Genomic DNA, 18615 nt, shown 5'->3' on the forward strand with positions numbered 1-18615 from the left:
CAGCTCAATTTCTCTCCGATGGCCGTTATTTCTTCTAATCCTTGGCTGCTCCTGGTCTCTTGGACGCCTAGCAGGCTCATAATTATAAGGTTGTGGTCCGTCATATGCATTTGAATATTCATGTTCAACTTCTTCTGTGTCGAAACTGGCATTGGGATCCATGTTTATTAATACGTTACACCGCCGCTCTCCCCCTTGTTTCCCCCATGTTACGTCACACGCGGGAGGTCACGTGCAGAGGCTCTTTTATGCGGAAGTGAAAATTTCTTACAAAAACGATGCCAGATTTCACTGTAGTGTATATTTCTGTATATTTTTTTGAAAATCTAGTGTATTCATCATTTTCCTACACATTTATTCACAGGTGTCTTTAACCTGGAAGTTGCTCTTTAAGTATCAGGTTCCGACTGGTCACAACAATAATTAAATATCACTCTTAATACAACAAATAATTAAAATTTATCTATTTTGGGGTGCACATGTTGCTGTTTGCTGTTCTTATTTCTTTATGTTAAAAACTGGTTGCCACTGATGGCAACCAAAGGTCAAGAAGTGGTTGACATTTCTTTGAATGGTTGCCAATGGCAACCTGGCAACCGTTACTGTCGAGCCCTGCACTGCCGTAATATGAAATGTTATGCCATGAATTCATTGATTGTAGACAGCTAGAGTTACTTATGTATTTATACCCTGTGGTGTGTAGCAGTCTAGTGCACTTTCAAGGCATTCAAATGACAAAAATTAATGATTGGGGGAAAAATCTAACATTAATCTCTTTTTTACTCCCACAGTCACCTAAAGTGCGCCCTTACTCTGTGATGGACGGCGTCCCCTTCTTCCTCAGCAGAGTTAAACCTGAACCTCCAGAAGACCTGCTCGCTCATGACCTGCACTTCCACACACAGACCGAGCCTGTCGACCTGTCAATCAACAAACCCCGCCCCTCCTCTCTATCCACCACCCCTAGCACCACCTCATCATCTTCCCCTCTCAGATACGCTTTCTCCCCATCTTCTTTATCGTCGTCATCCTCCTCCTCCTCCTCGTCTCCATCGGTGATCACCTCAGCCTCGTCGCTGCTCACGCCGGGCCCTCTGGTCGCCCCCGGCAGCGGGGTCAGAGGTCAGCCATATTTGCACATCCTGCACTCTGTGCCGCCGCCTCCATCCAGCCCTCTGAGCCTGCAGGGAGCAGGGAAGCTGGTCAGCCATGTTCACCGCATCCCTGTTGTGGTGCAGTCGCTGCCCCTCATGTACACCACTGCCATTCGATCGCCCTCCAGACTCAACAACGCCATCATGCTACCTCTGCTGGAGGAGGTGAAGAGACAGGGCAAAGGTGAGATCATGAATTTTCATCAGACGCACTTCGAAAAGCTATAACTTCCAGCTACTTCTCTGCACTGATAGTCGAGCACTGTGAAGGAAATTATGATGCATTGTGAATCAGAATGCATGCTTTGTGCCTTCTGTATTATATTGATTTAAATTGCAACTTAACCTGTCTGACCTATCTCGAAGTTTTATAGACAGTTTCTCCACTTAGTGAGGAAGTTTAATTTGAAGACAAGAAAAGAATCATCTATTTGAAAACTGTTGATTATTTTTTCACTTATCAGCTTTCAACCATCACAATACACCTCAATTAGTTTCCTGCGCAGGGGGTAACTAACAGCCTCCAAAAATTAATTGAACACCCTCAAGACATGAATATTTGGAAACCTTTTCATAAATGGAATAAAACATGATCCATGCCTGATCACATTGGGATGCCTTGACAAAAACAAGGGATGACAAAGGCAGGTAATGCTGGCATGAGGCAATGAAGAATGAAATACCGATGCTTTTAGTCTTGATATATCCCAATGACAAGCTGTTTATGCTGGTATATTTGTCTGTCCAGATGTCCTCCTGTCTAATGTCAACAGTGGACATGACTGTGTGAAAGGAGAGTGCGTTTGCTTTCTTTTAGAAGTGGCCTCAAAGGTAATAATGTTCCCTTCTTAAAGTGAAGATGAGGTTAACAGGTTGAAAGGCTCTCCCATCTTGGCTGTCTTTAAAAGCTTCTGGTTCAGGTCCACACCAGTTGTTTACTTTCTTTCTATGGAGAAGCAAACATCCGGGACAGTTTCAGTATTAGACGTCTCTGGCCTGGGCTAGACTGTGTTATTGGTTTTCTCTCGGGGTGTGGTGTTACTGCCAACCACTGGGAGTGAGCCTACAGAAGGTGTTTCTGTCCAACCCTGAACCGTACACAGGCCAACTGTTGGTCGTAAAAAGAGGTTGCTTCTTGACATTCCCTGCAGGATAGACAGACAAACTTAGACTTCTAAGCTCACACCGGTGCATGTACCGTACACGAACAAGCAAACATGTGTAATTAGATTATGTAGTCAGAAAGACACTTGTCGGATGGGTGTGGTGGTCCCCTTAGAGATGGGCGTTTTACTGTATGTCGGCTCCCTGGGAGAGAAGAGGAAAGAAGGACGGACAGGAAAAACAAGGCTTGCATAAGAGGGTGTGGATGGATATTGAAGATGGGTGGCACTTACACAAACACATGCACGCACACATGTACACAGTCCAACAACAGCTCTACCGGGCAGTGAAAGCACAAAGCACGAAGGAAATGGGGTGAACGAGTGTGACTGTTGGGTGTGGTGGATACAGTCACTTTTAATCACATCGCAACCAGAAGACAAACAGAACATCCAGCTATTTCTGGCATCTCATGTGACTTAAGGAGACATAGGATTTCACAATCAAATTCAAATGAAAATATACTAACGAAGTGTTACAATTCATTATATTGTTGTTTGAATTTAAGTAGATTTTTCTGTTTCCATTTTATATGAACGTTTTCCTTTTCAGGTGTCTCTATTGTTTTAGTGGTAGAGTCTTTATCTAAAGCCCACTCCCCTCAAATAGGAAGTTAATGTGAGGGCCAGATTTACCTTGTTTGACTTGGTTTAAACTGAACAATCATGTGCAGTGATGCAAGTCGCAGTCATACTGAAGCGTTCAACACAGATACAAAACACTTTCATGCACTCACATATACACACAACTACCACTCACCCACACGCGCACACACGTGCACACACACACACACACACACACACACACACACACACACACACACACACACACACACACACACACACACACACACACACACACACACACACACACACACACACACACACACACACACACACACACACACACTCACACACAGGTTGGCCATCCTCTATAAGAGAGGGCGGGTACCCTTCCTTTCACTGCTGTCTCCCTGTCTCCGGCAGGAGGTTGCCATGGAAACAGGGCTTGACTGGAAACAACAGGAGAGAAAGAAAGAAATCCGGTGCTCTGCCCACCTCTCCACTACTCCTCCTTTTGTGTCCCTCGCTCAAAATACCCCTTTCTAACACACGGAGCATTTCTAGTTAATTACAGGTTTTCCATAGGGTAGGCGAGCTGGTGACCACTCTGCATGTCTTAGTCTACGACAACAGTTTGGAAACCTTTAAAGCAAAGGCTCCAGCAGAGTTACAGCATTAACCCCTCCCCCAGTAATAACACCATGTCTGCTCCCAACTCTAGACCCTTATTATGGGCCATTATGACCACAGTCTCGGCTGAGAGGGCAGAGGAGGTGGAAGTCCTAATAGCTTTTATAAAAGCATCAGGCGTACAGTAACAGGGGATGTCACAGATTTCAGCTGAAAGCGAATCACAATATGTATATTTGGTTTTGGTGATGAATACATCAGAACCATGAAGAGTTATTCAATATTTAACATAATAGACTATTACCAAGTTGTGTATTCCTCTGTATTTTTCAAAATGAACATTTTTTAATGTTAAATCCAGGGGATATTCAGCAATTTTTTATTTGACAGGTAGTCTGTGACAGATTTATATATTTTTTGACATTCATCTCTTGAGCTACCCAGAATGTACGCAGCCTGTGTCCATGGAGACCGAGAGGACCGAACGGCTGCAGGCTCTGGCAATATATCCAATGAGTTGTCCAGGGGAGAAGTTGTCACAACTTGTGGAGTAGATGTTAGTTTGTCATGCAGCTCAAGGGACAAGAGACCCCTGCGCTCACTGGCTCAGAGGCTCAGAAGTGTTGATGGTGCATGTTTTTCTTCTTGGTTACTGTGCAAAAGAGAATAATCTAAGAAGGGAGGAAGCTAATTTGCTAACTACCAGGAGGAGAACAAGCAGTTAATGGGTGGATTTAGACTTTTGTGTTGTCTTCTGGCCTTTTATGTGAAAGTTTGTCATTATCTTGAATATGATTCCCTGTCAGTTGCACCAGCAGGGGAACAGAGAGCAGACACAGTGCATACACACATACTTTAAACTTGGGCATTCTGTATTCACACTCACACATACATGCACACATTCAAACAACAACTGTCCCCACTGACTCCTGTGTCTGTGTTCTGTCCTCACAGCACATACAGACCACAACGGCCGGTCGCCAAGGCAGATCAAGAGCGACAGTGACGACGACGACCTGCCAAACGTGACCTTGGACAGTGTTAATGAGACCGGCTCCACTGCGCTGTCTATAGCCCGCGCCGTACAAGAGTGAGTATCATGATCTGTACACCTGTGTGTGGGAATGTTGAGTCTCTACACTGACTTTTTCTCTTCTACTGACCCTAACAACTCTAAAAAAAAAATCCTCTCTCTGTCTTGAGCAGTTATTTCTGTTCTATGTTGTCACAGGATGATGTTTGGGAAGTATGGTCTTGATCCAAACACGCTTCACTGTTGGCAGCCTTAAAGTTTGGTGTTATAGGAGTTTCAATTTGGTCTGCTGTTAAAGTATTCTTAGTGTTGGAGAAAGTTTTTCATTTACTAAGACTAACTTTCCTTCGAAGTTATTTAATAAGATAAGTGCTTCTTGAAATTGCTCATCAATTATATAGGATAAACCCACCCCAAAGGGAGTACATCTCACTGCTCACATTTTAATAGTTATTAAATGTATTTTTAAAAACACTTTCAAGTTTATCGAGCTGTTTTGTTTCTAAAATATTAACAACATGTCTAATTTAAAGAAATTATGACCTTTTTAAGAGGGATTTTAAAATACGCGTAACAGCATACACGTTTTCGACAGTTTGTATAAACCCTACACATTTTAAAAGTACAATGAACATAAAGTACAAATAATCAGAGCTCTGGCATTACGGAGTTCACAGTACAGAGGTTTCCAATATTTCCCCTGACAGTGCTCATTGTCAGTCCCCTTGTATGATAGCATCATTTATACATACGCCCGGTAAAAAACCCAGCATTGTGCATTTCTGAGTGCTTTTATGGCCGCCCTTCCACATTTGGATGTATCTGCGTGGGAGTGCATCTATGTGCCTGTATGCATAAGGCTCAGATATACTTTAAGCACAGACATCACAACTCCTGCGGTGCCAGTCCATCTGTGTTGACTGTAAAGTCTTGCCTCTCCAGTGGATGACAGCTCACAGAATCCTGATCAGAAACAGGAAATAAGACACAGAAAAATACTTGGCTCGGCCTTGCCCTCCTCCCCTTCTGCCCATAAACTCAGAACAGTCATATCCAGCAGCCTGGCCAGACTCAAGCTAATGCCCATTGGACTTTTTATTTAGACTAACTGTAAGGAAACTATTCAGAGACTCCTGTGGAAATCCTGCTAATGATGTAGCAACATTTACAAGGCTGAGGCTGACGGCTGTGTTTTTTGGATGTAGCATTCCAGCTTATGGGGTTGACATTGAAACAAGACATTGTGTTGTTTACAGAGCATTGCTGGCTTTGTGAACGTCATGAAACTAAATGAGTAATTGTGGTGGCACTGTGCAACACATTGTGGTGAAGATTCGTTCTCTGGCTGTGTTCGTTCAGTGGTACAAGTCGAGGTTGCCATGTTTCAGGGAGGAGACACACACACACACACACACACACACACACACACACACACACACACACACACACACACACACACACACACACTCACACTTCCTTTCCTGTTTCCTCGATACGTCCACTTTGACTCTAGGTCCGTTTAAAGACCACGTCGCACCGTTGCTGTGTTTACACGGTCTGTTGTTTTGACCCCGTTTCCTATGAGGAGTTGAAAAAAAATGTATTGTGTTGTGCATTGTGGGAAACCCCTGCTGCAGGTGACACGCAGTCCCTCTCTCGTTTTCACTCGTTGAGAGCAGCGGATGAAGACGTGGAGAGAAAAAAAAGGGGAAACAAAGGGGCGAAAACAGAGGTCAGCTCTGTCTGAAATCGTTCTCAGCTGTACTTCCTATTTCTCGCGGCTGCTTTGGGACACACAAACAGACACATTCACACAGCCGTGATGCCGCTGTGACACAGAGTTCAAGGCAGGGTGAGTCTGCCGCTGGGCTCACATGAGGAAATACAACGAATCGATTCTCACAAAACCGCTACAAGACATATTGCCTAAGTTGTGTCAGTAAAAACATAAATACGTATTGTTTATTCGTATAAATAGGACTACACATTACTCAGAAACGTTCTTGTTTCCTAAAGATTTCCCCCCCTTTTTGTTTCCTAAATTAGGACATTTACTCAGCCCATCCCAAAATCAAACTACAACATATAATCCTTCAGGTTATAATAACAATACTTTTACCTTTCAATGTGAACGAGTGCATCTCTATTGGCTGATATGTTTTAAATGCACCAGTTCATCAATTATGAGCAAGTTGATCTTTTACATTTGCATTAGCCCGCTTATATAAATGTCAACTTAACGCTAGCAGTAGCATCTTTTAGAAATGAAGCATAACAGACCAGTTGTGGCGCAACTTTCTCAACGCGAAGAGAAGCATGAACATCCATAAACTGCAGTTAAACACTTTTTTTTCTCCAAAACATTGAATATCTTTTATTTGACGCTCGCTTTAGGGCTTCAGCAAACATTGTTTTCATTGTTGATTTATTAGCCAGATATCTTATGAATTATTTGCAGCCTTGTATGTAAAGATAATGCTGAATAATGCCATACCAGTTTCCCAAAATGTTGTTTGACTTCTAATTGAAAACCCAGGTTTGCAGTTTGGAGTGATACAATGCCTTTGTGGCTCAGAAGGAAATATTATTGATTATTTATTTTTATTATTGCTTTCATTTTCACTCATGTAATTCAGGTACCTTTCAGTTGTGAGGAAGTATAATTTCATAAACGTGGATTTGGAAGTATAACCTTGGTTTTGTTAGTAATGTCTCTGGGAAAATTCTATTAATACCCAAAATGAATTAAACAAGAATTCTTTCACCGAGCTCTGCAAATGGAGCAGTGATGACAACATCATTATCACCAGAAGAGGATAAACAGTTGTTGCATGTTAAATCAATTAGTTAGTGATGAATAATAAGTCTTTGTTTTTAGAACCTGTTGTACTCGGATCGCAATCATTTACATCATAATCATGGAGTTACGTGATGGATGAAGTCAGAATTTAAACATCCGCCTCATCTGCTAGATGTCTGAGTATAGAGTTTCCTCTATAAAGCCTGTCTCCACACACACACACACACACACACACACACACACACACACACACACACACACACACACACACACACACACACACACACACACACACACACACACGACAACTAAATAAGTACACCCTGGAAAAGATAAATGCAGTATTTCATTGTTAAAGTGATCATATACAATTATTGAAGTAGCCGGTTACACATTGAAAATAAATGTGGGAAAGAAAATAAAGCGAAAATTGCACATTAGTGATTATTGCTCCTGATCCATGGTATTCAGGGAGGTTTTACATTTACAACCACTGTCTTTTTGAGTATCAGTATTTTACTCAATTGGCTTTTATGAATACATATTTTCACATTATTGTTTGTGATTCTACATTTTAAAGATGTTAAGTTTGGCCTCTCTAGGCAGAGAGGCCAAACTTAACATCTTTAAAATGTAGAATCACAAACAATAATGTGAAAATATGTATTCATAAAAGCCAATTGAGTAAAATACTGATACTCAAAANTGTGTGTGTGTGTGTGTGTGTGTGTGTGTGTGTGTATGTGTGTGTGTCGTTTTCACAAACAGCATCAAAATACATGAGATCAGCTCTCGGGCTTTGTTTGGCCCTGGCAAGGTTAGGCCAGCCTCATTCCAAATTTCCTGAGGGGGAACAGAGAGAAAAACGATTCCATGCAGATAAATCACTCGCACAGATCAAAAGACAAATCAGTGGCAAAGACAAAAGATGCTGACTTGCAGAGAACAATGGAGACAGGGAGACGTAGGTATCAGAGGAGTCGGCCCTAAGATCCCCGGCTCCACTCAATCAAACCTGCTAACCAGGGTTTGCATACTAGGTCAAACAAACTCTGCTCCTGCAAGAGGGAAAGTGTGTTTAAACTGATCTCAGGGAGCTATTTTTGGGAAGCTCTGACTGTGTAGTTTTGCAAAAGTACAAGTAACATCGAATTTCTCTCTTTGCAAAGTCATCTTTTCGGTTTGATTTAATAGCCACCTTGAGAGTGGGATATGCCCTGGTTTGAAAAGAAAAATGGCAAGAGAAAGAAAGCGAGTGGGTAAACTATTTGATATAGAGCATCGGTGTCTGTGTGGGTAGTTGTGCACACGCACGTCTGTGTGGTTTGATGTATGCCTCTTATGCATCTAAGACAAGGAGTCCTGTCCCATACAGCCCTTCACGCATCACTGCCCACAGTCTTCTATTAACTTCTTCAATACGAGCAATAAATAAATATCTGGAATCCACAACTCTTTATCATCTGCTCATCACTTTCGAGAATCGAGGTGTCAGAGAGAAAAAGGGCCCTTTGGGAAGTAACTTGTAGCAGACACGAAGCTGCAGCGGCCCCTCACCAATATTACCTTTTGATCAAACTGCCTCACGGATATTAGAGGAAGCAACACATCACTTTTACAGCTCTGCTCTTTGTTTAAAAAACAATTCTGTCAAAGGGAAGGGTCATTTGAAAAGCACCTTGTGATTTAGCTTTAAAGCATATTTTATAATGTGGAGGACTAAATTATGTTCAAAAAGGCAGTTCACCATGCACCACTGACAGTCATTATTTGATCTCCTCCTCTGAGATCCATGTTTGATAACACATCAATTTAGATTAAGGTGATATGAAAGAGAAATGTAAAGTAGGTTTCGAGGGGGGAGGAGCTGATGCATTTGAGATGAATAAAATGATATTAAAATTAACATGTTGAGCCTCGGAACAGGCACAATTGACCTGTGAAGTGTGTTTAACAAGAAAATATTTTAAATTGAAGGACGAGGTCTAGATAGGCTGTTATAGCAGCCCATAAAATTGGCTGAACTCTTTAAAAAATGTCACATAATGTCTTGACATCAGGCTTTATTTAAATACCATGGGGGGGACACAGAGGCCAATAAGGTCAGAGGCTTTCCTAATAGATTAGGATGGAGAGTTAGAGCTCCATTCAGGTGCCATGACGACGAGAAGGAGAAACGTTAAATATATATAACCGCAAAAGTCGAGCTGGACTGAGCCCCCGATGAAACTAAACCACGTTCCACACTCAAGTCGCTATCTCCAGTCCAAACAAGTGAGATTTGATACCGCTGTTCTGGCCTGGAACAGAGGGAAAAAACAAGCCCACTGCCACAACAAAGACAGGAAATTCAGCATAGATTCCTACTTCTCTCTTTTCTCCTGCCTCTCTATACCTAACAATACTGGTAATGGAGAGAGAACAGTGCCCGGGGCTGGCAGAGACACCTGCGACATATTTTCTCCCCCACACCACCCGCACGCCAACACCCCCCCCACCCTCCCGCTCTTCCCACCCCCTCGACATTAAAGTCCTTCACAGAAATCAGAATTTAATAAATCACCCCAGAGCCTGACAGAGTTTATCTCCGGGGGTCGCCTCCACTGTGCGGAGACTCACAGACAGACAAAGCCCGGCCCGATAAGATGTGAAATTAAATACAGTTAGCAGTTTGAGACAAAGGAGAGAGAGTGTCACACCGAGCTTTGTACGGCGTAAACGGCTGGCTGTTAGTCGGGGCACACGCGGGCGCGCACACACACACACACACACACACACAAACGCCACAGAGACAGCGGGGTGATTCATTTCAGGTTTCCTCTCACATTTAGCCTCATTTGCATCATCCACTGTCAACATATCGCCTCTCCCAGATATGTTCAAGAGCTTTCATTAGACGTCCAGGGGATGACATCCTTTTTACCCAGATGCACCATTATTAATCACTAGCTCTACTCCTATGTGGACTCATCTCCATCACGGATCAAACGCTATCTGCCTGTGTTTCCTTTCATTCGGCAGACATCCCTGACATCAGCCATCACTACAGCTAAAGGAGACTTATGGGAGTGTGTTGGGGCTCAGACGACCTTATGAATGCAGTACATAAGCATTTAGTACTGAGAGGATATAAATGTGAGGATTTGTTCGACACTGGTAGGATCTGTCAGGGCAAACCTCGGGCAGCCTAGCGCACACACTGAACAGCATACCAACTCCAGGGCTCGGTAAAACAATTAGGTACTTTACAAAATGAAACATGCGATACGAAATTGCTGGCTGTTGTTATAAGGAAGCATGATTGCAATCCTTTCATATGGAGTTATATTATTTTCAATTAGCTGCGGTCTCCAATACACATCAGGATATGGCCGACCTCAGCTGTTCAAAGCTGATTTTCCCCCTGTACGGTAGTTAAGAGAAAGCACAGTCAGGTTTCCAGGACGTAGCTGCGCGGGTTGCTTAATAGGCTTAGCCTGGTCGCTGGATCCGACCTTTCACTTTAACAACAGCGAGGCCGAGCGGCTCGGGCCTGCTCTGGGAACACAATGACCCGCGGGTGAAGCCTAATCTTCTCCAACTCCATTCTCTCTGCTGACCAGACGGCCTTCGTCCATAGGCTCTCTGTTGCTCTAACTAACTGTCTTCCTGCTGAGACAACAGTGCCAAGGAACTGTCAACAGGCGCTGGGCCCCCTCGCGCGCAGCCCTTCAGGGTCCGCGGGCACCGACAGTCCACGCTCAGAGTGCGAGTGCCGCTCGGTAGAATGCCGAGAATGACAGGAATGCTGGGTGCCATCATGCATCCTGATAACGTTCTACATCTAAGAGCATAATTAGCAGTCTCAGTAGTCAGCCCGTGGATGTGATTGAAAGAAGTGACTGCTGGGTATTGTAGTCCTGTCATTATAATGCAGCTTGTCATTTTTGAATGACCTGATCCTGAACCTGCCACGTCAAACATATAACCATTTAAGATAAATAGTGTGGCAGAAGGTATATTAATACAAAACGATGTGTAAATTGAGGCATTAAGAATTTTGAATAAGTTCAGCTCAGAAACATTAGAATAACTGAGTGTTGCACTGGACTTGAGATCTTACAGCTATTTCACCTAAAGCATTACCATTCTTATTTTATCTGTTTGTTTTTTCCAATTACAGTATGAATACTGGAAAGCTTTTTGGTGGACAGCATCAAATGAAATATGATTAGCTTATCTGGCATGTAATAAAAGGAAAAGCAAATGGCACAACTATGTGAAAAGGTTTCTATTATGTCAATGACATACATAATAATGTGAAAAACAACACAATTGGTACTGTAAATGCACGTGTACACACATCGAAACACACACACAGCTATATTGAAGAGCCAAGTCCCAGATGACTGAGTGCCCTTATACAAAACCTATTGCTATGGCAGGAGAATATCAGATAAAGGAAGGAATAGAAAGAAATGTCTCTGAACTCGAATGTATCCGTCGCTGCATTACTTTTTCTTTTTAAGTGTTTGATGTATGCAGGCGCCGACAAGGCAGTTCCTTCTTTTCCAAATATGTTTTGGTTTTGTTTTTCCTATTTTCAAAAGATGGGCTGTGAAAGGTTGTTCTTTCTTCTCCATGCAAGTTAACTATACAAAGTAGTGTTTGATCTCTGAAATCTGATCTGTATTTCTAGCATTGTCTCCAGTTCCTACTGTGGCATCTTAAAGGTCAGGAGTGAAAGGCCATTTGATAACTACAGAAAGACCTTTTGGATTTATTACACTGCCTTTCATCTCCTTTCCTGCGGAGGTTAAAACAAAGCATTGCATCCTTTGAAAAAAGAAAGGATAAAATGGATCGCTTTGGAGCCTTAAGCCTCTTTTTGTCACTGGGAGAAGTCTGGCATCCAGTGTACAAGGAAAAGTCTTGTGGGATGTGTTTCCGAGAGGCGAATCTTCTCAGGCACAATTAGCATATGTCCTCTCAACCTTCCACCAAACCTCTCAATGAGACCCTGAAATCCTATTGAGATATTATTACCACTCAAACGGGGCATTAAACAAAAACATCTAAAGCATGCACGCACACACTCATACAGGTGCACACATGCAAAAACACACACACACACTATCACAGCTCAATGACACCCACTTCCCACTGAATATTCCTCTCTTTTTAAATGGTAACCTTGGGAGATGTCTGCACCGGCGCAACACTTAACAGCCACTAGTCTGAGAAAAATGTTTTTGATATGCTCGTGTCATTTAATCATCCACATTCTGCCGAGGCAGTGCAGGACAATTTTGCAGGATATTAACTCCCAACTAAACCCTGGCTTGTATCATTTGCGGGGCCAGTCAAGCAGAAGTCCCAGGAGGTGCAGAGACTTCCTCCTCACAGTCGTAGTAATCTAAGCTTGACTGGGCCCACACACACACTCACACACAGCTAATAGACAGGTAGAATGAACCATATCAGGAAATGTAAGGAACAAATGAAGCCCTTTTACTGACAGTCGCAACAATAAAAGGATGAGTGTATTTGCGATTTGAATGATCGGGCAACAACAGCAATGCAGTAGAGTGAGCAGTGGTAGAAAATGGTCCAGTGTGTCCTGAAGATATATTCACACACAGAGAGCGAAATGACTTCCTTTTCTTTTTATTTCCAGACCAAAGTTAGAGATTGAAGAGCATTCGTAAAAATGTCACTTTAACGTGATCCATTTAGACAGCTCACATTGCTTAATGGGGTAGGAAATTCATTTTTTCTGCTGGGGAACAGACATAGTGGATGATGTGATTCTATGCAAAATATATGAAGCCATTACAAGGAAAAATGCATGAGTTTCAATAGTTGGAGGGGGGGCGGAGGGGGGGGAAAGTATCTCATTGCATGGAGGCTATCCCTATTCTTTACCGGGGAGCGTCACATACACACACACAATGCCAAAGACAGCAAAGGCAACTGATGAAAACCATTTTTGTTCTATCACAAAGAACTAGGTCACCCTCTCATAATTGTCAATCATGCAATAAATCTCTCTGTGGCACAAATGAATACAGCATTGGAAATGAGACAAAGCTTATTGGCATGCTATGTCAGCTTGACTCAATTCATCCTTCTTTTCACACAAGACCATTCATATGTGAAGTTGTGCGAGGGTGTCTCTCTCTCTTTCACACTCTCTCTCTCCCCCTCTCTCTCTCTTGTACTTACACACACACGCATACTCTCACTGAGCAACGCACACACTCTCATGCTCCTAATGTGAGAGTAACACAGGGTTAATGTATGTGGACAAACCATTTTAGCCAGAGGCGGCTTTATAATAATAACCATGTTTATTTCCATAGAGAACATGTCTCAATGTATTTTCTGCATTACTGTTGAATTACTGGGAACATACACAAGTAACTGTTACAGAACATTGCTTTCAAAGTACTTGCACATGCATGGACTGAGTTAGACAAGTTAGGATCATACTTTAATTTATCTGTAATGTTTTCATGTTTATAAAAACTTTTTTTTTTAAATGGTATATATTTGGGTATAAATGGTTATGAAATTAGCCCCTGCCACCCAACAAATACAGGGTAATGATGGTGTCTATGGCGGGTATACATTTCAGTGTACTCGCCACCATGGCAGAAAAGAGAGATTACCTTAATTAAGATTATATTCTCTATATTTCTGTCTCGTGGAACCACTGACAGTTTATGTTTCTAAAAAGCTTCATATAGATTCCAAAATGGGCAGACAAAATAATTGATTGGTCTGTAGAAATGTTTGGTGACATAATCATAATTCCAGAGCCTGGTCATGTTTCTAAAGTATGAAACTGAACTGACTTTACTTTCCTGCTCACCTCATAGCATACCAGGTGTACAGTGGTGTGTTTCATGCTATCTGATTGGCTGGGAGCATCGGCTTGACACAGCAGTACAGCTCCATCCACAGAGGTTTGTGTCACCTCTCCGAGGACCCGACTGTCACTCTTTAAGAGGAGGGTAATAATAGTCGGGCGCCACAGCAAGTGGTGGCACAGGCGATTTGAAAGAAACATCGGGGAGACGGTGACATTTGAGTCTGCGAGGAGAGAAACCTAAGCGCTGCAACCAATAAAGACCCCCACCAATATTCTCACTAGGCTTAGAGGGAGAGACAGAAGCAGAGAGGGAGAGTGAAAGGCAAAGAGAGATGTCAGTGTTAGATGAAAATGTGTTGACCTGGTGATATTGATACCCCGCTCATAACCTCTACAGGTGTGCAATGCCGTCAGGAAGCAGCTCTGGGTGTGGCTATCTCTGTGGATAACAGCCAAAATTGCAGACCTTATCGTTTTACAGTACAGACAATCCACTGCCTCTTTCACTTTGAATGCTGACAGCTGAAATCACTCAATGCAAAATAGAGCCATTTACAAATAACCCTTTCATACGCAGCACAATATTTAATTTTGTCTTTTGTATTCATTTTAATGTTGAACTTGAGTCATACGAACATAGGTACTGGATGGGGTATTTTATCATCATTTGACATGTAGTAGGATTATAACGTGTTGCCCTTTTCTCGATTCTCTAATTTAAGAATAGTTCCGTTGACAATGACCTTAAGATTAATGACTTAATTTTGATTGAGCAGATTTAGCAAGGTTAAAGGGATTTTATTCATCACTTGAAAGACAGATCTGGAACAATCCTCGGATAAGTGTCCAACGCTGTTGCTGGAACCATTCCTCTAGATATGACATTTAAATGTGTTAAAAGATCAATGTAAAACAGTTTTTAACATGGCTTTTTGAGAATCACTTACTTTGACATCAGCTTTGCCGTCATCATATCTGTTTACCTATGATAGCTTGAATGAAATGTAAATCAGTTATTTACTTCTAAATCATTTTAAAAGCTGAATTTAATATCACAGTCTGAGGCTCCAAAAGCAGACACATGAGAGCAGTTCAGTGTCTAGCCTGCTGGCTCATCAGGAACTCATTTTATGCACATTGTTAGTTATAATTCAATGCTACAAATTGACTGCATAAAGTGTTTTTGGTATTTAAGTGAATTCAGACTTCACGTAAATAGCTGTGGGGCCGTTTTCTTAGTTTTTCATCACAAGGTATTGACTGAGCAGATGCTTTGAACCACCATAGAATGTGCTACTAGTCTCAAGTGTCATTAGCTTCAGGGCTTTTCCAGCTAGCGCCAGGTAAAGATTAGATAACAATCAGCCCTTTAATAGATACTGTTGGAGGCACTGGAGCCGTTCCTGTGCTTTGCCGTTCATCTGAAGCTAACAACAGAAGAAGAGAGTGTGGAAGCCGATGTCATTTCCTCCCTGATTTCTTCTCTGTGATGTACCGCTGAGCCCAGCGAGGAACACGTCTGTTGTTAAATTGCATGTAACTGTTCGCTCAAACTAGTGTCAATGTACTGTACTGTCTGTCTGTTTGGGCAAGTCCAACTAAAATGGCACATTTCTAGGCAAGGTAGGTTTATTTGTACAGCACGTTTCAACAAGGCAATTTAAGTTCTTAGATAAGACAGGAAGACAACCTGAGAGGACATCTGCTATTGCTATTGCTGTGGTCATCTTTGTCTTCTGCATAACTTTGGAAACATATCACACACCTATACAATTACATTGCAATGTATTGTAGAATCAATTTGATTATTTTAGTATCTCAGTTTTAAATTGTAACCAAAATGGAGACTTGTCACGCATCTACTTTGCAATCACCTGCCATAAGCACATAGTAGCTATCTCATAGCATTATCAAATTAAAATGGATGTAATTTGAATTGCATGATATTAGACAAACAGGTGCCTTTATATAAAGGAATGTGCATCTGTGTAGGGTGTTTCCTAACGTTCTGTATAACGAGAAAATAAGTTGTGCCATGTTAATATAATGTGCATAACTTCAATGAAATTCCAAAAGTACAAAGGGCTTTTTGTTGGATCACATTCCTTTCTTAATATACTTCAATTATTGGGAGGAGTCTTTTCTATTGAGTGGAGAGCTCTAAAAACATTGACACTGGAGGAATAACATCTGCATGTTTACTCAGGAGAAGATTCATCCCCGATAGCCTCCACGAAAATGAAGAGGGGGAGAAAAAACAAGTGAAGGAAATTTGTGGAATCCCATCTGAGATTGCTTCCCTGATGGATTCCTTTTCCTGTCAGCTCAGACGAGAAATGAAGCCGGGGAAAATTAACTCCTGATACAGCTACGCTGAATTAGACAGAGAGGGAGAAAAAAAAACTACACACTTTTTAAGGATTCCAGCCTTGTCATTTTCAATTTTCTGCTCTTTGGACATGCTTGTATTCAGATTCCCCAACATCTATTCGCCATATCAATCCTAATTAGACAATCTGGGCCCACGAAGGATGGGAGCAGAGTTATTTGCATAATTTAATCATAAATACTCAGTGATACATATTTCCAAATGCATTTGTACAATTATCTTTTCATCCTTGGGGCAAAAGTATTAATATGATTAGGCAATAATTCTTTAAAAAAAGGGGGGAAATAGGAAACCAGCAAGTGTGCACTCTTTTTTAAACTTCAGCTTTGGGCTATATGAAAAATTAATTAATTTCTGAGGAAAATCAATTTCTCTATGTGACCATATTAGACAGAGCCAGGCAAGGGCCTGCATTCCTTCTCCAATCAGAAAATCTCATCTGCTCCCTCTAACTTCTGTCAGTAGCATTTAACATCCTGGAACGAGCATCAGTGACTTCCGCCATGCTCCCTAAATGTGCAGTAATGTGAAGGAGCCCGTGAGTAAAGACAACCAAGGGAAAGAGAGGAAGGGAAATCAGAGTGACCCAAAATCTATTGCAGCCCTGTCAGGCAATCAGTCTCAAGTGTAAAATCATCAGGTAAAATCACTGTTAACAAATCTAGTTTAACATGCTAGATAAGTCATATTGACAGATAGATTTTAAACAGCTCAAGTCTGTTGTCTATAAAAATCCAAGCTAATGCCCGTTTATGGTCGGTGAGCACAGTAAAAATAGGCCATTTTAATATGCTGATTAACGTGGAAAGACCTGATGTCAGAGTGTGGTTTTAAACCATTTGGTAGAGGAATTAATTAGAAATTCAATTGCTGTTGCCGATCCAGTAAAAGGCATGCAAATAAGATAGGAGCCTGGACAACTAATGCATCCAACAGGCAAATTAGCAATACAGGACTCTTTGCCATGCAAATATCCTCTAAACCCACAAATGACATTAGACAGTGTCAAACAAAGCCTCCTTAACGAATGAAATCTGGGGTTTGGACAGTCTTGGCTCAGCGTTATTGCAAGCTTTAAAAAAATGATCTTACTGCAAATGAGGAGAATTAATGTTTCTTTTGTCAAGTGAGCTAGTCTGTGGATTTTTCTTAAAAAAATGTTTTAATTTGCACTTGTTCCAGCTGAATGAATGTCAAGTCAATAAAGCAATTTTGATTTTCAAGGAGACTATTTGTTTGCAAAAAACACCTTGCCGCCATCTGCCAACTGCACAGTTGACTTGAGCACATGTACTGTACCTAATCAAATTTACCAGAGCCCCACTGAAGGATTAAAATGCAAAAGAGAGAGAGAGAGAGAGAGAGAGAGAATTTTAAATGCTTTTGTTTTCCTTTAATAAAGAAACAACGCATGATATGAGGGCCAATTTGACTTTCGAAAAAGTACTTGAATAGATTTGGATTTTAAACAGCTTTCTATACACCCCTCTTTCTTTCTCCCCTCATCTCTCTATCTCCCCCTCTCTTTCTCTCTCTCTCTAATCAGGCATCTGTCACTCTGTTTTTGAAGTTATTATCGCCCAAGCTCCCTCTTGGATGTGGTTGCTGGGTGACGGGTATCTTAGCACCCACTCTGACTGGGAATGATTTGAATGGAATCCAGAAATCTCCCCTGAGTACCTGTAAACACATCCGTGCCTTGTAGAAAACAAATATATTATAAGAGAGCTCAGCGGAGGAGAGGAGGGAGAGAGACAAGCTGGCACCCTCGGTGGCAGCTCACACTGAGCGCTAAACAAAACAATTACCGTCATTTGCAAATACGTGTGTTTAGGCATAAACACTCGAAATAGGAACAAGAGAGGTGATAGCTCTCAAAACACTCTCTGTCATATCAGTATCAATTAAATATATCTGTTAAAGAAGAAGTCGTTCCACTGTGACCTGTCACTCGTAACGTTTCAGAGTAGGATCTGTTTGACTGAAACGAGCCGGGAAAATCTATTTAAGAAGGGCATGTAAGTGAAAA

General features: G+C 41.7%; 1 protein-coding gene across 3 annotated transcripts in view; it reads left to right on the top strand.

Annotated features, from left to right (window-relative positions):
- Window positions 1-4605, top strand: part of klf12b (Kruppel like factor 12b) — a 27864-nt gene extending 23259 nt beyond the window's left edge. For all 3 annotated transcript variants that reach the window (XM_010790644.1, XM_010790645.1, XM_010790646.1), the window contains exons 3-4: window positions 792-1338; window positions 4466-4605. In XM_010790644.1, the coding sequence (XP_010788946.1) occupies window positions 792-1338; window positions 4466-4605 (687 nt within the window). The remainder of the gene's footprint in view (window positions 1-791; window positions 1339-4465) is intronic.
- Window positions 4606-18615: the final 14010 nt, after the last annotated feature.

This window comes from Notothenia coriiceps, unplaced genomic scaffold, assembly GCF_000735185.1.
Source record: "Notothenia coriiceps isolate Sejong01 unplaced genomic scaffold, NC01 NC01_scaffold00034474, whole genome shotgun sequence".
Taxonomy (NCBI): domain Eukaryota; kingdom Metazoa; phylum Chordata; class Actinopteri; order Perciformes; family Nototheniidae; genus Notothenia; species Notothenia coriiceps.